At 39.1% G+C, this 23,412-nt stretch overlaps 1 protein-coding gene across 2 annotated transcripts in view; it reads right to left on the bottom strand.

The window, feature by feature from the left end:
• Nucleotides 1-23,412, bottom strand: part of Flo1 (flotillin-1) — a 149,554-nt gene that overhangs the window by 114,510 nt on the left and 11,632 nt on the right. For both annotated transcript variants that reach the window (XM_067145044.2, XM_067145045.2), the window contains exons 2-5: nt 19,242-19,317; nt 11,079-11,169; nt 5,447-5,590; nt 445-564 (exon numbers count right to left, since the gene is read on the bottom strand). In XM_067145044.2, the coding sequence (XP_067001145.1) occupies nt 445-564; nt 5,447-5,590; nt 11,079-11,169; nt 19,242-19,317 (431 nt within the window). The remainder of the gene's footprint in view (nt 1-444; nt 565-5,446; nt 5,591-11,078; nt 11,170-19,241; nt 19,318-23,412) is intronic.

Genomic DNA, 23,412 nt, shown 5'->3' with positions numbered 1-23,412 from the left:
TAACCAAACCTCATGCAGAAAGATGCAAAACAAACATACAACTCTACAGATAATACCAACAATACCAAACTTACATTAGCAATTCTCTAAACTACAGAAGCTATATATTTTAACATACCTTGGCCCCCTTGAAGCAAAAAACGAAAGCCAAAATATTACTATAAAAATACCCAATGGTATAATATATGCATAGCTCTACTAAACATAAACATCAGTAATCTGAGGGGTAGCCAATTTCATTAGCAATCAAATTTTAAATCACAAATTTATAAGGTTACTTGTATTATGTTATTATTCACAAAATATGAATATATCACATGCATGAATAAACATTAATAAAACAATTTAAACTATTCAATAGAAAGAGCAATTCAAGTATTTATTACATAACAATATCAAAATGAATGCCCACTTACAATTTTAACTGAAATGAAACGTGCTTACCTCTTCATCTCTGATATCCTTCAATGTATAGGACACCACTGTAATGCCCATGTTCACCAAATCAGATGATGCAACTTCAAAGACCTGCTTGCTAAACTTTTTCCGATCCTTGTATATCTCCTGTTAACAATTCAGTTTGTAATTAATGATCCTGTACAATTAATTTGGATTAACTATACTTAGTCAAAACTTGCTTATCATGTTAATATGTTCTATGTTTTAAGAAACATGTGATTTCAGCTGTGCAGGTAAATTGAGCAACTGCTGCCTTGCAGTTAGAAGTGGAAACTTCAAAGGCTAATGGAAGAAACCCCTGACAGAAAATCAGCCTGTTGGTTCAAAATGAAACAAGTGACATGGGAAACGAACCACGGGCTGGACATCTTTGGACCATGACCAATCAGCAGCCCATTGACATCCAGATAAAGGAGAGGAAATAGCGCTGGATCAGGCATACACTAAGGAAGCCGGATGGAGCTTTTGAGGGGGCAGCACTAAATTGGAACCCTCAAGGCACCAGAAAGCGAGGTCGATCCAAGAAGACCTGGAAGAGGACGATCGAAAAGGAAATCGCAGGGGTGGACAAGACCTGGAGTGAAGTTAAGAGAATGGCCAGGAACCGTACTTTGTGGAGAAATTTTGCCAAAGCCCTATGCTTCATAGGGAACGTCAGTCGGTCGGTCGGTCGGTCAGGTAAATTGGTAAGGTAAATTGAGCAAGCAAGTAATTTAAATTACTTGGCCATATTTTAAAGTATCTTTCCCATGATGTATTTAACACAACTTCATAACTACCTTACCTAACACAAAATAATTTCAAAAAAGAGAAGGAAAAAGAAACTCAACAGCACTACAGCCCTCATGGGCCTAAGCCTACCAAGCAACCGCTGCACAGTCTGAAGACCTGCAGATCACAAAGTGATGTGTGGGTTCAGTGCGACTAGCCCTCTTAACTGTTCTCCTGGTCTTTCTAGACTGGGACAATTATCTCGCTGCCAGGCAGCCCCTCAACTGTTTTCACATAGACTGAGTAGACCTCAAACTAACCCTCAGATCAAGGTAAAAGTCTGTAAACTGGCCAGGAATCAAACTTGGGTCATCTAGGTAAGAAGCAGGCTCACTAACTGAGAATGCAAGACAGCTTATCTAAAGCAGGAGTATTGAGAAAAGATCACCCTTGACAATCGGACCCAGAGAAGAGAAGGCTAAACAGTCAAGCATAGAATTTCAAACTACTACTGACATTGAGATCATATGACAACAGACCTGCAAATTTATACTGATTCTGAAATTTAAGGATGCGATTTTTCAGTCCAACAATCTCATACTCATCGACAAAGATTCAAATTTTTTGCCCCCTTTATAACAGGCTATCAACAATGGCAGTGAGCTATCATGGTTGCAACAAGGGAAGTTAAATGATTAAATCATATCTGTCCAGTGATCTGCTGGGCAAACAGAAAAATACTGAGAATTCATTTGATTTATCATCATCTCCTGCAATGAATGTTAGAATCTAACCAGATTTTTATAAAAAGTCAAAGTTATCCTTTGCAGTACCTGGAGGTTTATGACCTAAAAATGTTATTAATATGTAAGCATTTATGACCTAAAAGGCATTAAAACATGTCAATAAATATGACTTCAAAATTTTTGGTAACATTTTTGAAATCTTCAAAATCTTGCCGCTGTTTAAATTAACATTATGTTGAAAATATACTTTTAAAATCTAGCACATTCAATAATAATAAATAATTTAATTAATTTTTATTATTATATTTTGAATTTATTTAATTACTCATTCCAGAGGTAACTCTCGACTTTGCACAGAATGAAATAAATATCACATTTTGATGGGCGATCAGAAGCAATAGCAAATTACATACATTTTAAAGTTTTCAAATAGAAACGATCTTCTATTTTCACGCAACATTGACTTGTAATGGGGAAAAGACCGCTCAACATTGCAGAATGTTATTGAGGCATATTTGAAATATGTAAAGTCATTAGAGTTCAATTGAGGCTCACCTTTCTGTCACTTTCTACACATCTGCCTCCTTCTATACAGCTTACTCCCTTCATTCACATGAACATATATATTTCTAAGAAAGATATTTGTAAGAAATTACAGACAACAATTAGGAGATGTTAAAAACCCATCTTTGAGACGACTTCAAGGAGGTATTCAAAGATATGAGCTTCATTGATGTTTCTGTATTGAACTGAGATCACAGAGATGAGATATCTATTAGGTTCCACCTATTCAATACTAATTACGTGTTGATGTTACTAATACCTTTTATTCAACTTGGGACCGGTTTTGACACATATAATGCCATCATCAGCCATAAAATGAATCACAAATATATAAGCAAAGACATAATAATCAAAACTATTGTAGAACTACAAAATCAGATACATGGAACATGTTAATGCTACAAAATATAATAGATACTCGGCAGTTGGCCAGCACATTCAAGATTCAAAGCATAGCTTCAGTAACATACAACAAGATATAGAGGTGCTCATGAATATGGACAAAGGCCCTATTCTTGACGTCGCAGAAAATTGCTTCTTTCACTTAGACCAGTTTTTCAACTCCAATTCGAATCTGAACGAAATCTCAGAAAAAACTAACATTCTGTTTGATTCTTTAATTTAAGTATTTAAGTATTTTAATCTTCCAAATTAGAGGTCAATATTTAGCGCGATACACAGTACCCTATCACGTTACAAATCCCCACCACACTGTTCACAAGACCCACCTTAAACCTACTACTCCCCTAACAAGATCTTTTCTTCCCCCCCCCCCCCCCCATCCATCTTCTCCCCTCCAGACCTACCACATATAACATTTTATATCTCCTTCTCACAAGACTAACATCTTTTACCACTGACTGATTTCATATTCATCAGTGTTAAATTCTTTTTTTTAAATCAGGTATAAATTACATACCAAGTGATTCAAATAAGCTCTCGATGCTCTGGTTGACGCATAGCATGTGTGAATGTTTTAAATGACTCTTTACTTTGGAAGCCTGTCGGAGCCTTCTATTAAACGGATGCTCAAACACTACATATTGAAGAACCTTCTTTTATTCTTTGATTAGTGAGAGACTATATGCATACTTCAATGTGTCACTGCGCCAGATTTAATTATTATGCCATTGCTCTTTTGTTATGGCGATTTATCTTAACACATGGTGTGAATGGACGGTTAAAGATTTTTAATGATCATATTTCAATATGTATCCACAATAGTTTTGATTATTATGTCTTTGCTTATATATTTGTGATTCATTTTATGGCTGATGATGACATTATATGTGTCGAAACTGGTCCCAAGTTGAATAAAAGGTATTAGTAACATCAACACGTAATTAGTATTGAATAGGTGGACCTAATAGATATCTCATCTCTGCAAGGAGGTATGCGAAAATGGAATTTAAAAAAAGATAAAAATATTACAAAGACATGAAAATTCATGGGAAAATATGACCATAATATGAAAAATTACTAGAAAATGATAAAAAAAGTTTAAAAAGGCAAAATATGACTTTATAAGAACTGCAAAAAATTGCATAATTTTTTTTTTTCACAATTTGCTTTACATCGCACTGACACAGATAGGTCTTATGGCGACGATGGGACAGGAAAGGCCTAGGAGTGGGAAGGAAGCAGCTGTGGCCTTCATTAAGGTACAGCCTGGTGTGAAAATGGGAAAACACGGAAAACCATTGTCAGGGCTGTCGACAGTGGGGTTCGAACCCACTACCTCCCAGATGCAAGCTCACAGCTGTGCGGCCCTAACTGCATGGCCAACTCGCCCAGTTGCATGCATAGCTTCTCAATTTTTGCTGCCTTCCTGACTATTTAAAAATAAGGCAAACACACCTAGCAAACATTGAGAACGGGACCCTTAAAATTGAGAAGATCAGGCCTTCCGAGAGTACAACTATTCAAGTATCTGAACTTCATTGGCAGTTTTCCATTATGTTTCACACACATTTTACCAGGCATATGTTTCCTCTCAAACTTAGTATCTAAAGTTTTTCGCTCCCCTCTTAACTATTTGTGATGGTGACTCAATGGAGACAGACTGTCAATTTGGATTTTTAGCACAGTGATTTCATCCTATCTTTTAATTATAACACACTGCAGTTTTAAACTAAGATATCTACAACCTCGCCTTATTCACTTATTGTTTGTTTTCATCGTGTTTTCATTTGTTTTCATTCTTTTCTCCATTAGGTTTTACCACATTTTCAGCATCAATTATGTAAATAACTTTAACCATTTTCACTGCAGATGTCTCAAATGAGTTGATTATTATTTCATCTAATGATGGAAATATGTAATATTGAATTGTTTTAATTTTATCACATTTCTTTTGATTTTTCATTCTATCCTGCGTAGGCTACTTGGAGCTACCGGCAGTGCCAATGCACTATGAGAGACTTTGTCTCAGTTTTGAATGCAGCGGCCTACACGGTATGCGCTAGCCATGCATTCTGGTACGTGTGCCATTTACCAACTGACGAGCCCAGCTTAGCACACAGGGGTGAAACACTGGCAACCAGCAATGAGTTACCTGGAAAATTTATAATGTCCAATAATGGACCAACTATATTGGTATAACAAATTTACTGATTTGTGACAAATATTTCAGGCTCCCTATGGGAATCAACATCTATATCATCATAACAGGACTTGTTCAGAATATGACTGGTGTTTAATAATAATTAAAAGTAAATAGGTCCAAGAGATGTTTGGTAGTTAGAGTAAACTGTTGAGGAAAAGGACACTAAGATCCTTGAAACATGTACAGTTAATTAAGTAACTTTATGTATTGACAAGGCTGATTTCAAATATAACAGTGAATTTATTGGTGTAGAGATTGTGGTTAAGTTAATAAACCCACAATAAATTGCAAAGTGAATTTACCAAATGCAAATTATCAGGAGTACACTGCACCCTGTAGAATATTAGATTGGTCTACTTACCTCAACAGTCATACTACCCATGATGGCCCTCTGATGGCCTTCAAGGGTGACTAAAGCAATGTGCTGAATTTCATGTTCCTGTTTCCCAAGGAACTGTTCGCAAGCAGCCAGCAGCATTTCTTCATTTTGTCCTTGAATTTTCACCTGAAAGAAATCATACCCATACATCAATATACCCTTTGGGGATTGTGTTTGACACATGGTAGCTTCAGTAAAAATTATTCACCAATTCCAAACATTTTATAAAGACTAGTGCCGCAGCACAATATTCCTTGCAGAATAAATAATAATACAGTCAAGCAGTACAATATTTTTTACATGTTTGGGTACAGTCTTTTAGACTATTTGAATAATCAGTCAAATTTTGTGCTCTGTGAATTAGAAAATAGATTTTCTAACTGGCGTCATAATAATTCACACAGGACTATCAAAGTGCAGCATATTACAAGTTAAGATGATGTGGCAGTTATTAAAATAGAAAATACAATACCACTGATATACTGCCTGAGATGAGAGATGACAACAATCCATTGAAAAATGTCACGTTCCATAATGAGCATTGAAGAAGCGTGTGGATTCAGGCATACTAAGCTCCATATCTAAATAGTTAGCGTGCTGGCCTTTGGTCCAAGGGATCTAGAGTTCGATTCACAGCTGGGTCGATGATTTTAAGTTTTATTGGTTAGTTCTTCTGCTTCGAGTCTGGGTGTTTGTGCTGTCTTCATGATCTGAATTCATCTTTGGTAGGGCCCCATCCTCACAGATGCGTAGGTCGCCTATACGGCATCAATTCGGAAGACCTGCACCAGGCCTCTCCAGAGGCCACATGTCATTATAAACTATGATTTGACTCAACAGTGAGACAAGAAATTCCATGCCAGGTTGCCTAGGCATTTTCCAGATATTGGCTGGTACATCATCGCAGCTAGTTGCTTTCCCGTTCTTCATTTTCATCACTTCAATGGACATGAATAATGGTGGAGGTCCAGACGTGGGTTAAGGACTCTTGAACTGGCAAGTGGGGAAACTTTTCATTGCAGGTGGCAGCAAAATAGTCTGTCCACGGCTGGAGGACGGATCTTTCAGGATTTTGTTATCTGACCCTTTGATTTGCATAATATGGCCAATATCTTGCATGGAATGATTATGCGATTTGCCAAGGCGATAAATATTGGCATCACTTCCTGATGTGTCCAGTTGGTTGTACAAATCCTTGTAGTGATGCTCATTTGCCACAGCCACCATTCTCTTCACTGCCAATGTCAGCGAACGGTATAGTTCAAGATCTGTTCCAAGACTTGTATTCCTCCAGATCCGGAAGGTTAACTTCTTTTTCTTAGTGGCCCATTGAACTTCTTCGTCCTACCACAACATTTGCTGACCAATAAATGTTCGTTCTGACTGATTAGCCCAAAGTGTCCACTGTAACCTGATGTATCTGCTCCACAGCACTGTTCCACACTTCTTCCACTGATTCCCGTTGCTTCACTGCAAAATTTATCAATTTACAAAGTTTTCAGCTTGTTCTTTTTGGAATTAATTTTCCACCATTTTCTATCTCAGTTGGTTCATTCAGATGTCTAGCACGAGTAAGTGGTGTTGGGGTGCTATGCTGTAGTAGAGAATCACAATGGCGTTGACCACTAGCTTCAAATTTTGTCTTCAAACTAACCAGTAATCTATCTGTGTAGCATGCCCAACACTACTGTAGGTGGCTAAGTTTGTTGGTCTCTTCTTGAAGAAACTGTTAGCTACAGCTAGGTCTTGAGAACTAGCAAAGTCCAGTCTACGACTGTCATCACGTACACCAAATCGATGCCACCCATGGCACGCATGTATATGTCATTCTGAGATCCAACATGGCCATTCAAATCACCTCCAAGAACGATGGACTCTTTAGTATCGATCACTCGCAGATGGGTAACAAGGCCATTCCAGAATTCCTTGTTCTCATTATCAGTGCAACCAGTCTGAGGTGCATAACAAGAGACCAAGTGAGTAGCGAGTGATGGTAATTCAATCTCGATAGACATGAGCCGATCTGATAATCTGGAGATGCTCATGATATTATTATAAAACTGTTGGCTGACTATCATTCTCAATGCGATTTATTTGGTGTGAATAAATATCACACGAGATACATTTACTTCTTAATTAGAAAATCACTTTGTCACCGAGTCTATTCCTTAACAACATACAGTCCCCACTCAGTACGCTTTAAGACTACACAATCATAAACAATACTGCAACACTATTAAGAGAAACACAGTGAAGCAATCTACAGTAGCTTCTGACAAGTGCGAAGCCTCCGTGGCTCTGGCAGCAGTGCGCCGGCCTCTCACAGCTGAATACCGTTCAAATCCCAGTCACTCCATGTGAGATTTGTGCTGAACAAAGCAGACAGGACAGGTTTTTTCTGGGTACTCCAGTTTTCCCTGTCATATTTCATTCCAGCAACACTCACCATTAACATTTCACCTGTCAGTCATTTATCATTGCTCCAGAGCAGTGCGACAGGCTTTGGCAGCCGGCACATTTCCTATCCTCGCCACTAGATGGGGGATTCATTCATTCCATGTGGATTTTCATTTTCTGACAAGTGCATACATCAGCAAGTCCTCACACTGCTTATTCACTTAACCATCACAAGGGAAGACTAATTACTGGCCTTTCGTCCATCAGCTCGATATATTATATCATTCAACAGATCGTCTAGAAATCTCCAACTTTTGGAAATGTTCCTGCAACACTCTAAATGGAACACACCCAGACATACAGGGAACAATCAATCGACCAGCCAGTCGATTTTTCTACAGTTTCCAACTGAACAGATTTTGAGGTTATACGAATTTATAACGTTCTAACAATCACATATTAATACATACCAGAGAAAAGCCATACTGTTATGATACATGCAACAATAAGTTTAGATTGCGAAGCACACTTCGTCCCCACATGCCAACGTATTCTCGAGAAAGGTGGTTCTGCTGCAATGTTTGCAATGCTACATTGTCGACGTCAACATATCTTAAATATCACATGTCGAGTCACTGTGGAAAAAGGCTGTGATGTGTGCAACTGTACTTTCACCCACCCGAGTGCTCTTCGATCCCAAACACTAATTCACTCTGGAAAAAAAAAAAAAACCAACTACTGTTGTCATCTTTGTAAGAATGCTTAAAATCTTCTCTGAAAAATCATCTAGTAATTCAGTCTGGGGAAATTCCGTATCGTTGTGATGTATGTGATCGTGCATTTGCTCTTCAGAAAGTTCTCAATGGGAATATGTCAAGCCACATTGGAGGTAGGCCATACCTTTGTGATGTATGCAATAGCACTTTTTGCCAAACGAACTGGTCTTCTATCCCATACATTAACTCAGTCCAGGGAAAGTATACAAGGAAATCATAATGTTAGGCACACTTAGCATTTGATAGACGACAATTAAAATGTATTAAACATAATAATTGAGGGTTTTAGAAAGGTTAGGTTAGGTGTAAGATAGCATACATAGGACATGACTACGACTGCCACACCTTTCCTTGTAGTGCTGGTGCTCCTTTGTCTTGGAACCTCTCTAATTAGTTTCTTGAACACAACCTTTCTTCAGAGTTTCAGCTAACTCTTGGAGGCAGCTGGTTAATGTTCCTATACTGACTGTACCGAATCTCAAACGGCCTTAACTTCTCTGGCCTGCACCATTCTTGAGCAAGTAGCATTTGCCCATTTCTCACGCCACCTGGGTGAAAGCAGCAAGCTCTAAAATTTGTTTTGTTGTAGCCACAGATATGACAAAGCAATACCTTAACCGACGTGTCGTTCCACCTGTCCTTAACGGAATTTTATACCTGGTGTCAGGTTTGTATTAGGCTGCCCCTAAACTGGAGTAGACACCCTACCTGGTAGTTTTCAGTGGCATTTCCTCAACTGGGGTTCTATCACCCTCCTAAAAGAGCTCATCCTCCCGAAGCCGTTAGCTCCCTTAGGGTGTCAGGTTATTTCTCACCGGCGAACACTTGACGTTGAGTCTCTGGCTTTATCCAATTCGGATCCCACTGTTGTTCTGTTGGCCATCTCTTCAATATGTAATATATGAACTGAACACAACCTAATATGTGATGAATGTCCACTAGTGAAGGGATAATCTAATACAAAATAATCACTTATTCAATTGTATCATTTTATTGATTATTCGATTATATTTCCCATTTTATTATTCATTCGAAGGAATGAGGCAATCGAATAGTGAATGTTTTCCGTTCAATTATTTTTTCGATTATTCATTCAAAACTCAATTTGAATCAATGAGGCAATCAAATAGTGAATTTTTCCATTTAATTATTTTTTGATTATTCATTCACAACTGCATCTGAATGAATGAGGCAACTGAATGGTGAATGCTTTTTGAAATAATCGAATGAAAAGTGATGTTATTAGTTTCAACATTTGGACATACGTTTGGAAAAAGGTGTATTTCTATTTTTCATAAGAGTTTATCTATTCGCTCATTTCAATCGATTATCCATCCGCTAATGCCCACAAAGGACTAATAATAATTGCATGATGTCTCCAGGGATGCCTGGTGCAGGTTCTCTGAGATGACGCCCAGGGGCCACAGTGCATCTGTGAGGATGGCATTAACATCCAGCCTCTAAATCACAGGTAACAACAATTTATGAAGATACAGCACACAAATTGTGCATAGAGTTTAGAATAAACTAGAATAAACTCACTTTTACAAAAGATCACAATAGAAGATCTCCGATTTGTAGAAGTGAGTACATGGTATAGGCTGCATTGCACACTGCATAATTTACATATGCAGGATTCGTCTCGATCATGAAGTACTTTGATTTACACAGCTTATGATGGTATCCCGCCACTGAGTTCACAAAGTGCTGTAGATTTTGGTTAGTTTTGTCCCTGTCCTATTCATCAAGCCTCCGTTGTATAAAAGTCAATCCAGATTTAGTCTCTTTTCTTTACTCCGTCTTGCATTAGTTTCTCCAAGGTGTCTGTGAATGGTAGCCCTCTCTTCATCTGGAGATCCTTGATGAAGGAGGTCTCCTTGGCAAGTTCACATGCTAGTCAAGATTTTGTGTATTTAGATATCTCCAGGGTAACTTTCAGAAAGCATGACTAGACCGCTTCGAGTATCCTTGAGGTAATAACCATTGAAGGTACATTCTCAATTAACAGGGTCGGACAGACATTGATGAATACGGAGAAATTAACTCTAGGGAGGTCTTGATTTCTTTTTTTTTTTGAAAACCACCGAGGTGAAGAATTCCAAGCAAAATTACGGAAAAGGTAAAGATGTAGTGGCTTATTAGACTATTCTTCAGGACTGAAAATCCTTCCTAGGAACAGTTTTAAACCTTTGTAGCAGTGCTGTGCCTCAGCTTTCGTCATACATAACTGATTATAGCTGAAGTTTGTAAAATAACCATTTCTACTTTCATAAATGAAAACTGGTTATAGATTAAGATAATTCAACTTACAAAGGTATACTTCAAAAATATGAACTAGATGATGATGATGATTCTGATGATGATGATTATTGTTGTTGTTGTTTAAAGGGGCCTAACATCTAGGTCATCGGCTCAAATTGAACTATAAAAGTCACACTAACCTGTGCAATTCCAGTAACAGAAATAGGTACACCTTGGCTAGTGTACACAGTTGGGCTTTCAACTTGGAGTGTCATTGTATTCAAGGAAATCCTGCAAAAGAAAGAAATTGAAATCGTTAATAAAATCAATCTGCTAATCAGATCCTTTCCTTCTCCCTTAAATATTTCCAAATTCATTTCAAAATGGCTAAGAGAGAAGAAAAATGATTTTATATCTTGATTAGTGTACAGTATAAAGTATAACAAAAAGCTGCACAAATCCTGAAAATTATGATATTTAGGGTGACCAGGCATCCAGATTTTGCTGAACACGACCTGCTTTTATAATACTTAAATGACTGCGACGCCAGTCCCATGGTGTAGAGTAGCATGCCTGCATCTTACCCAGAAGCCCCAGGTTCGACTCCCGGCCAGATTAGGGATTTTTACCTGGATCTGAGGGCTGGTTCGAGGTCCACTCAGCCTACGTGATGAATTGAAGAGCTAACTGATGGCGAGATAGCGGCCCCGGTCTATAAAGCAAAGAATAACGGCCGAGAGGATTCGTTGTGCTGACTAAACGGCACCTCGTAATCTGCAGGCCTTTGGGGCTGAGCAGCGGTCGCTTGGTAGCCCACGGCCATTCAGGGCTGTAGTGCCATGGGGTTAGGTTTTTTAAAAATGACTGTGACCATCTTTTTACCAACTCACACTCACTTGAGACTGACTTGTGGACTCTGATCTTTGCTCTCTTGATTTTTAGTCAGCTTTCAGCATTTTCTAAAAAGTTTATGATGATGCTTGTTTAAAAGGGTCTAAAATCTAGGTCATCGGCTCCTTTTCAAAGAAGCCTAGCCAACAATTTTCCAGGGCTATGGCTGCTCTGCTCACACTGTGGCCACTCTGCTGGCATTATAGCCTTCATTGCATCACCTAAATTCTCCGTCTTCAGTGTCACTTTATCGATAAGCACTGGATATGAAGTCTCTGAGAAGAGAGATATCATTACTAGAGCTGGGATTTCTATGTAATTACCCATTTTGTTCCTTGCTATTTAAATGCTGGAAAATGTTACATGTTCACAAACTACTATGTTAGGGTAAAGGCAAACTCGTGTCCTCATCCCGAGCTGGTGCAGCTCTTTTTAGGCCCCCCCGCCAATTGCTGATGAGCTGCATGTACCATTTCAACCACATACCAGTCCTCCTGCCATTCTTAAATTTCTGACAGTACCAGGAATCAAACCTGGGCCCCCGAGGATGGCAGCTAATAACACTAACTGTTACGCTATGGAGGCAGACACTATGTTAGGGTTACTATAACTGAATTTCATTTTACATATTTCTTTATACTGGGAAATGGCGTATGGCTTTTAATGCCGGGAATGTCCGAGGACAAGTTTGGCTCACCAGATGTAGGTCTTTTGAAATGATGATGAGACGACACATACACCGAGCCCCCGTGCCAGTGAAATTAACCAATTATGGTTAAAATTCCCGACCCTGCCGGGAATCCAACCCGGGACCCCTGTGACTAAAGGCCAGCATGCTAACCATTTAGCCATGGAGCCAGCCTCTGTTTGGTAAAAATCTCTCCATATATTCACTTTATATTTATAGGTAGGTATTCTTAATGATATTAGATAAAATTACACATTTTAATGTTAATGTTTTAGTTTTCTCATGTTGCATAAATTTCTGTGTTAAAGCTTTATACTCATGATGTAGGGCTGTTGTGACAGGGGGAGGATTAATATAAATAAGAGTGACAGGTATTTGAAAGAATGATAAGTGCAGGTAAAGACACCTGTGAAATAGGTTCTTCCAAAGGTTCCAGTTAACTGCAGGAAACACTGTTACATTAATACTATGCACTATGTGACAGTCTTCATGATGATGGTGATGATTATGATGCTTGTTGTTTAAAGGAGCCTAACATCTAGGTCATCGGCTCCTTAATGGTACGAAATGAGATTAAATGTAACGAAAATTTAAAATTAAAATTCCAAAATTCATCCACTGACCAGAATTCAAAACTTGATGATGAAGAATGAATGGATGAATATGAATTTAAAATAATCAGCAGATGCTACTCACAATACTGAAAGTTAAAAACAATTCCAAAATCAACCCACTGACTAGGATTCAAAAAGACGATGATGAGAAATGATTATAAACTTTAAACAATCAATGGATCCGACGCGCAATTCCCCACCTTCCCAGAAACTAGCTTAAAACAATAGTATATACTGACCAAGGAGCTGTTTCCAAAGTACAATGCTGAATCGATGAACGCTTGTTGTCTAAAGAGGTCCAAAATCCAGGTCAACAGCCCCTCATAATGGTTCTTATTGCTAGTAAAGTAGAACCATGGTATTTCTCATGTAGCGGTACTAATCACAACTAACGTAGACTCACGGTGTTCCTCATATAGTGATACTACTTACAGGTAATGTACTATGCACATGTAATGCAGACCTATGGTGTTTCTCACTTAATGGCACCACTCATAGGCAACGCAAACCCGTGGTGTTCCTCACATAGTGGTACTAACCACAGGCAATGCCCAGACCCGTGGTGTTCCTCCGAACACAGACCCATGATGTCCATAACCAGATGCTGAAACACCCCAGCGAGGTTAGCCTCTTTATCTCCTTGGAGTGTTCAACCGAATCTGGCCAGAGGGTGAGCCTCCATCCGAGGGGCGGATACTACACACGGGCACTGAAAACCGATAGTAATCCACCCCATAGACTCATGGTATTCCTCGCATAGTGGTACTAATCGCAAGAAACGTTTACTCATGATGTTCCTCATGTGATGGTACTGATCACAGGTAATCTCATGGTTCAAAATTCATCATCCCTTGGTCACCCCTTTTAGTCGCCTCCCACATAAGGCAGGGGATACCGCGGGTGTATTCTTCATCTGTGTCCCCCCCACCCACAGAGGATTTTGTGTTTGGCCAACAAGAGTTATTTTATTTTGCTCAAGTCCACCAGCAAGCCGGTTAGGGACCCTCTCTCTGCCACCTGGGACGCACTACATAGGCATATCACCTCTCTCCGTGCTACGACAACATAGTAGGTTCTTGGTGTCAGTCTTAACATCCTGCAATCCTATTAAGAGTTAACTGCTTTTAAACTAGCTGCTTGCGTATCAAAGTTTCCAAATATCTTTCTTTCTTTTTTGCTAGTGGTTTTACGTCGCACCGACACAGATAGGTCTTATGGCAACGATGGGATAGGAAAGGCCTAGGAGTTGGAAGAAAGTGGCCGTGACCTTAATTAAGGTAAAGCCTGGTGTGAAAATGGGAAACATGGAAAACCATCTTCAGGGCTGCCGACAGTGAGATTCGAACCCACTATCTCCCAGATGCAAGCTCACAGCCACGCGCCTCTAACCGCACGGTCAACTCACCCAGTAAAATATTTTTCTAAACACATTTCTGTGACATCTTTCTAACTTAGGAATTTTCAAATCTATTCTTAAAGCTTTCGTCTTTTGAAATGCGTTTAAATGTGTATGCTCGGTTTGTTTCTTTTAAACAGTCTAAGAACGTAAATAAACAACAGTTTTCTCTCGAGTCAATATGGCACCACACCAGTTGTGTCCTCACTGGCTTCAAAATTATAATCTTGGATTGCAATTGAGTCCTTTACAACTGATGGCAAAGTAGTGATTAGTCAAGCGTGTAACAAACATCGCATATTCTGTGAAATCCCACCTTGAACAACATGTATGAAGTGCTCTGCCTAGAAAAAACCAACAATTAAATCTACAGAAGAATTTTTAACAAAGATGCAGCCTTCACCTTCACTCAACCCTTTTTATAAAGACTTAACAGTGCGATGATTGCAGCCAATATTCCATGGTATAAACCTGAAGTGCCTGAATTCACATCTTTTCTGGCAAATACTGCAAGTAACATGTTCCTCACTAATCAACACTACTCAAGAATTATTTTCAAGTTTGTTATGACAAAGCAATGTACAACATAAGACAGTATATAGGAACTGCTTTCATTATGGGTTGCTGTTGATGAAGAAACAACTGCTAAGGGTGGATTTATTGCAAATCTTGTGATGAGGAGCTAGAACCTAACAGCACCTCAGAGTCATGTTTGATCTACTGTAAAGAGCTGGACTAAAATCATGCAACTATTGTGAGATTTGTGAATGATAGATTAAAAGCGCTGCGGCTGACTGAGATGCAAGAGGAAAAAGTATAAGTGATGTATTCTGATGGTACAGTATATATTTTAAAATGTTGGCAGGGTAAATAAATAAGACAGAACCGGGTAGCGTCCCATTTCTAAAATTTATTAACTAAGCACTAAAACTAACCCCCCAAACACACACACACATGCGCGCGCGCGATTGTTGAACTTACAACTTACACAAGTACACATATTTACACGGTTCACGCTCTCTCTCGCATAGTTTCTCATGTTTTATCGAGAGAGGGAGAGAGTGTGTGTGTCAGTCAAGCACGCTTATTAGCGCTGTCACGGTCCGCAGCCCACACATCAGACTTGGGACAGTATTCATTGTCCACTCAGTTCGTCAAACTCTACTCGCAGTCCCATGTAGGCATCCAGTATTTTCCAGACACTGCGCAGGACAGTCCAAGTCCTCTTCCAGCAGCTGGTCCAAGACACTCACACACACGACAACAGGCACACAGAAAAGAGTCCTCGGCTCCAACGGACAGATTCTCCTAGAGACTGACACCTCAGTCCAGGCTGTCACTAACACACTGACTGTGCTCTTCGCTAACTCACTTAGTCTGCACATTGGACTCTCTACACCAGCTGAACTACACCAACTAACTCACTCCGTAGGTCGCCCGTAACTTAAATACCTGGGCCTATGCCATCTGGATGTTTCCAGAAGGGACACGTCTCCCAGAGTTTTCCTGAAGGTGAATACACTCTGCGCGCCGTCCATATTCTTCCAGAACGCCAGAGGCCTCCAATAAGCGAGCAGGACGTCCAGATACGCAGCGGCGAGGGTGCTGACCAATCGGCAAGCGGCTATCCTCCACCTGGTGACAGGAGTAGGGAGAGGGTGGGCCTTCCCTGGTGATGAACATGCAGTTGGAGCTGGCTAGCTTGTGCTGCTTCTCGTCGTTGTGCACCGACAAGGCGGACGCAGCGACTAACCATGCCACAATATGCTTAAAGCTGCAACTGCTCTGTAAGTGTTTTATTCCAATATGCTCCATTTTACGTGCTTGGCTCATGGATTACAACATGTTGGCGAAGATATTAATGCTAAGTTTCCACAAGTGAATAGATTAATTTCAGCAATGAAAAAGTTTTTTCTAGAAGCCTCACAATGAGTGATATCTCAAAAACAGCAATTTCCAGATATAACACTGCCCTCAGTACCAGTGTTAATAAGGTAGAGAACAAAGATAGTAGCAGTTAACTTCTACAGTGAAGATCTAGATGCTTTAAAGAAAGTTGTAGATACTTTTGATCCTGAAAATGCTGTATCAATTTATGAACTGCAAAACTGCCTCCAAAGCGGTCTCCCCAACTGCATATATTAGCGGCAACTTCAGCTGGCTTCCAGAAAATATCAAATGTCTAACAACAACAGGACTGCCACTGCAAGATTCTATCACTCTCATAAAGAATGCTATTGAAAAACTAAGTGCTGTGCAAGGAAAAACTGATGCAAGTGTATTGAATAAACTGCAGATAGTGTTTAGGTGAATTCCTGGTTATTCAACATTTCACAGCACCTGCTGAATTTTGAATGGAAATGATACTGATCCACCCGAGTACATTCCAGCAAACACTCCTATATATGCTAAAATTTGCCCCAGTTACACAACGTGATGCTGAAAGATCTTTTTCTGCATATAAGAACATCCTGAGTGACAAACATCTTTTGATGATCCCACAGAATATTGAAAAATACATTCACTGTTTACTGTGCTACAAATTTAATATAACAGGTGAGTAGGCCATGTGGTTAGGGGCACGCAGCTGTGAGTTTGCATCTAGGAGACAGTGGGTTCGAACCCACCTGTCAGCAGTCCTGAAGATGGTTTTCCATTGTTTCCCATTTTCCCACCAATCAAATGCTGGGGCTGTACCTTAATTAAAGCTACAGCCACTTCCTTCCCACTCCTAGGCCTTTCCTATCCCAGCATGGCCATAAGACCTATATGTGCCGGTGCGACTTAAAGCACATTGTAAAAATAAATGTATGTAAATACATGCTTTGAGTGCTGTAAACTAAGAAAATGAAAAGCTTGTATTGAATATGTGTCTGAAATATTGATAAGACTCCAGAGAACAATCAAAATTCATACTACATATTTTACCCTTTCTACATATTTTATTACACAGTTTGGTGCTTTTTGTTACATATTTATGTACATATATTGCCACTTGATGATACATAACTGAGCTTAATAGCTGCAGTCGCTTAAGTGCGGCCAGTATCCAGTAATCGGGAGATAGTAGGTTTGAATCCCACTGTCGGCAGCCCTGAAGATGGTTTTCTGTAGTTTCCTATTTTCACACCAGGCAAATGCTGGGGCTATACCTTAATTAAGGCCACGGCCACGGCCACTTCCTTCCCATTCCTAGGCCTTTCCTATCCCATCGTTGCCATAAGATGTATCTGTGTCGGTGTGACGTAAATAATAAAAAAAAAAAGATACTACATAAAAATTCCAGCTCTAGTCATTACAGACAAGACGGATCATTGTCAATACGTAAAGATGAATATGATGAAGCACATTTAACTGATTTAATTGGTGTCCTGTGTCACAGTCAATAACATTAAACTTCATTTATTGATTATATAAATGATCAAGGATTAGGTTATGAAATCAACTTCTGATATAGCTGGCAGCTTATTGCAATCATCTTCCTTTCTTTTCTTCCTCTGCCACTTTTTCTACAAGCTGGTGGGGTTGTGGGTGCACATTTTGTGTACATGTGGACTCTGCTGTTTTATGCCCAGATGCCTTTTGTGATACCAATCCCATGCAGAGGGATATATTCATTATTGTGTGCTTCTGTCGTGGTTGGTGTGTTGTGTATATGAAGAAGTCTTTATTGAGAAAAATACGACCAACCAGTCCCCACGTCAGAGGAATTAACCAGATCCTCCATCTTGTTGGGAATCAAACTCAGGACCCTCTGAAACAAAGGCTATGACACTGACTATTCAAATTTCTATTAAAAAAATTCCACCTTGTCAATACTTTATACACTTTATTCTATTTAATAGAAATTTGTAATAAGTCAATACAGACCAAAATGGTGAAAACAGTCAATACTGACTATTCAGTCATGGATTTGGACCATCTTCAATTTTCATCCAGATAATTTTATTTATTTATTTATTTATTTATTTATTTATTTATTTATTTATTTATTTATTTATTTATTTATTTATTTATTTATTTATTTATAGTGGAAAGACTAATTATGAGTTGTCTTATAGGTCACGATGAGAAGGAAAACTTAGAGAAATTATAGAGAAGTGCTGAGATAAATTTATGGGCAGGTTTGTGTTTTATGATCTAGGCCTGACACTGTAACTTACAAAAATCTTCTTTTGGATATACAATATTTTGCTTAATGTTATAATTGATGCTTTCACGGCCCATACTGTAGACATAACATGGGCTTTTGGGCTTATGCCGTGTCAAGAAAACAAGGTGAAACTCTTTACGTTTCTCAGAGAACTTTGCACTGCGTCGTCAGAAGTCACGAGGAAGACATCTCCAAGAATGAGGTTGAGATTTAAATTTAGATGTTAATAATAGAAGGGGAAGTCCCTTACACAAAACAAACCAACAACACGCACATTTTCAACTGAGGAAAGGGCACGAAGATCGGAGCGTCTGAAGAAGTACTGGGAGGACCGCAAAGCCCGAACAATCCCTTCAAAGAGACCTGAACGACGGACTGACTAAAGTGATCCTATGTGGTCATAAAAGAAGAAGAAGAAGAAGAAGAAGAAGAAGAAGAAGAAGAAGAAGAAGAAGGGGAAGTTCATTCGTCACCATAAGTTCTCTGCGAAACACAGACACTGCATTATAACAGTCAATTATTATACATTTATACATTTATTTACCAACTTAATAGTTCTTAGAGAAACTATTAAACATGACTGGCTGATAGAAATAATGAACTATTTAAAGAGAGGCTTACCTTTGGACACACTGGATGGTCGGCCACACGAATGCCCTTCCACCAGGTACCAGCAAAGGTTTGGTGTAGCAACATCCTGTAAAATAATATTTGATATATATTACCAGGTGAAACATATATTACTCTTTGAATTCTTATACATTATGCTTTTCTATGGGTTAAACATACTGACACCTTAATTCTGATTCAGTAATAATGTTATCTGCTTTACGTCCCACGAACTACCTTTCTTCAGTTTCTGGAGACACTGAGGTGCTGGTATTTAGTCCTGCAGGGGTTCTTTTCAAGGGTCAGTAAATCTACCAACATGAGCCTGAGGTATTTGTGCACCTTCAAATACCACTGGACTGAGCCAGGATCGAACCTGCCAAGTTGGGGTCAGAAAGCCAGCGCTTCAACAGTCTGAGCCACTCAGCCCGGCTGGTTTTTACTCATTTGTGACCATATTTTATTATTTACACTAGCTCATTACCAATATTTTCATCATGTAGTTACTTTCTTGTAGGATGGCATTGTAGAGCCATTGTAAGCAAGTTTCAGTTTTGCAAGGATTTTTAAAATCAATTGTCTGCAAGTCATAGGACCCACAGTTTAGCAAGAAATAAAACCATACAATTATAACTTTTCTTTTCAGCAATCTTGCAGGCACTGACTAGAATTTTAATAATGGCTGTCTTGGCAAAATGTAAACAATGTATCTGAGCTATTGTGCAAATTTAAAATCATTATAAGCTATTTAGTTATAGATGTTGACAATTAAGCTTATAATTTTATTACTACAGTTGTACACTTCAACCAACATTAATTTTAAAAATGCAACCATTGTTTGTGGTTTCTCCAGAGCTTTGCCTTCATTTTGCTGCTCAACTGCCTCTAATTGATTTTAACCTTTTCCATCCCATGCCTGAGTTAACTTGAATGTCAACATTTCTCCCGCTGTCCCAAACACGAGTTAATTTGGATTTAAAGCAATGCACTTTTGTTCACTTCCGAGTTCAGTCCAATGCTGTTGACATGCTTTGTTCAGACGACGGACGATTCATAAATCGCCTTACCGTTTTTTGCAGATAATTATGTGCCTTGTGTTTTTCTTTCACAGCTGTCTTCTGAGATGGGTGCACGGGAGTGTAAAGAAAGCATAACGAAATATATTTTCGAAATTTTAGGCAATGATGATGAGTGTGATTTTTTATAAATATAGTGGAGATAAGTTTCAGTGAATCAAGCTGTCGACATTTACCAGGCTAAGTTCTTTCAAGGTTTGGGAAAAGTGTTAGGAGAAAACTATTGCTAATATTGTCGTTCCATCACATTTCAGTAGCTGTGTAAATACAAAGTATTTTTGGCCTATTACAACCACTGTCGAAACGTCCAGAAAAATCTGGTATGGGGCATGCATGAAGCTAAAAGAAACTTGGGAGAGAAAAGGTTAATTTCTTTTTCTGACCCACCATCCTTGTGATGGATATTAGTACAGTGAACTTGCAGCAACTGATGTTTGCTGCAGTCTCTCCTGATATCACAAGGAAAGTGTATTTTTACTACAGGAGCAGGCTACAGGCAACCTGAAATCATTCTGCACCTTTCATTGAGGGCCATCTCAAACTGTTTGGTGTGGCGTGACTTGCATAAAACAGGGATGATATAACCACTAGCAGAATATCGTAAGACCAGTGTTGTCCTGACTACCTGGGAGGGGGGTGTTTTCCAGTTTGTTCATCCAAGTTCATTGAGTAGGCTTTTACTGGAAGAGACTTCTTTTTAAATGTATAAACAGTGCTTATATGTTAATGTATGATTCAAGGTGATATCAGGTGGAATCAGGGATTTAGAGAAGCTCCTTTCCAAGATACTAGAAGGTTCTTTGTCAGTTTGCTAAGATTTTAGATGAAAGCACAAACTTAAGTCTTATTTAGATGAGATTTAAGATGGCTCATTTTGTAATAAGACCCATGTTCTTGTGCACTCACCAACTTACATTCTATCATTCAAACTGAACAGTAAGTGCAAGGACATTAGCATACATGAAGTTCATGGAACCCTGGAGCTGGGACAAGTCATTGGTGTAAATACAGTGAGTACGGGAATGCCCGCACTGCACAGTTCAGGTCCATGCTTAGAACGTGTATTAAGTGTTGATCTGTCACTCCAAGTGTTTTCAAGGTGTGAAGTGTTACTTCGGGGTATAATTCTCATAATGCCTAGACATGTGTACACAGTAGAGGAAAGGGTATTTACGTACGATAATTATGTGAAAGTGGCTTGCAGAGAAGTCGTCAGGTGATTTGTAACACAATTTCCAGGTGTTAGCCTTCCACATACAAAGCCCCTGCGGAAATTCTTGAACAAATTGAGAGGAACTGGTTTTTTACTCGATAGGAAGAAAAGTGTTAAAAATATGCGTACTCAACGAGGAAAAATAAAATCACAGAAAGATTAGAACATATGCCTACAAAATCCCTAAGACGACTTTGACAAGAAGCCGGGGTTTCCAAGACCTCGGCGTAGCGGGCTACAAAAATATTAAAATTGAAACCTTGATTATGGAAGACTAATTCATGCGTGTGAATCGAAGCTTCCTAAGACGATGTCAGAAAGGTAAGGCTACAGGAGGAGAACTTTTCTAAAATCTCCTGTCACAAGGTACAAGCTTATTTTCTTAATTACTAATTTTCTTAACTTTAATTATTGTTATCTCATGTCATGAAAGGATAAAGTGAGCAAAGCGCTATCCTTGTTGCTAAGCCGCGGAGTGGGTATTGATGAGCCAACGGGAGGCACATAAGTTCGGCATGCCTGCCGGCCAACCAATGAGAGAAACTCACTGTATTAAATAAAATGGGAATCAGTATACTTCATTGAGGCAGATCATTTTTCTGAGACTTCCAACAGCTACACTGTCCATGTAAATACACAAAAATTCATTCATCAAGATAGTAGGTATCATGCTAGTTAAATAATAGTTCTAGGTTAGACTGGTGAGTTTATAAAATAGCACTCTGAAAATCTACAGCCTGCTTCCAGTCATTCAACTGGGTCAGGAATGGAATGAATAAAACCCCCATCTAGCAATGAAGAAATAGCTTTCTATGACTTGCTTATCATAACACAGCTGTGAGATCTACAAAATCACATCTTTGTTTCAAACCCATCCTCAATATGCTGGTCAGATGCAGGATTTGGGATGTAAAATATTTTCAGTGGTCTCATGTCAGCCTGCTGTGGGAAAAGGACTGGCTCAATCACCTCAGATCGTCATATGAGAATCAGTCTTCCAATTATCTTTACCTCTAGTACCCTCCAAGTACTAGTAATAAAAATAACTGCATGAGTAGCAAATCTAACAGGGTATTGGCACTATTTATCACTCCATTCTTAACACTGAAACCTTTCAAGGGGCTTAACTTCCCAGTCAAGCCATATAACTGAATGACTATGCAAGTGTTTCATACAGAGTACTTGAAACAAAGTCAGTGGGCATGTTTTTTTTACAATTTCACTGACTGTGCCAGTAAAACAAAAATTGTGCTAACATACCTGGGTGAGAACATAACTGTTGGAAATGTCACCTAGTTTCTTTGATCATAACACAGTTATTACTGTGTGTAATAGTGAAAATGAAAATGAAAACCTACAACCAGTTTTCCCGTCACTGACCGGGTCAGGGATGTCATGAATTAATCATATATAGGCTATTAGTACGATGGGGTCGCCACTCCCAAAGTGATTTATTAATGACTGATAGATGCTATGAAATGAGAATGGAGAATGTTGCTGGAATGAAAGATGACAGGGAAAACCGGACAACCCGGAGAAAAACCTGTCCCGCCTCCGCTTTGTCCAGCACAAATCTCACATGGAGTGACCGGGATTTGAACCACGGTATCCAGCGGTGGGAGGCCGCCTGAGCCATGGAGGCTCCTGTGTGTAATAGTAATGGTTAATAATACAAGAGTAGTAATGGTTAATAATACACGAGTTTATGTGAAATGGTATGACAGCACAGTGGCATACACACTGGATTCTCACCATGGCGGTTGTGGTTTGGATCTAAATCGATGCATGTGCAATTTTTGAAATGAAAAGTCACATTCCTGTGGTTCAAGTTCCACGTAAAACTTGAAATCCTGAGGCTACGACCACAACATCACGGAGTCATTTAAAAGTACAA

Source organism: Anabrus simplex, chromosome 4 (genome assembly GCF_040414725.1).
Source record: "Anabrus simplex isolate iqAnaSimp1 chromosome 4, ASM4041472v1, whole genome shotgun sequence".
NCBI lineage: Eukaryota > Metazoa > Arthropoda > Insecta > Orthoptera > Tettigoniidae > Anabrus > Anabrus simplex.
Note: the sequence above shows the minus strand (reverse complement) of the source record. Positions and strands in the feature narration are given on the sequence as shown.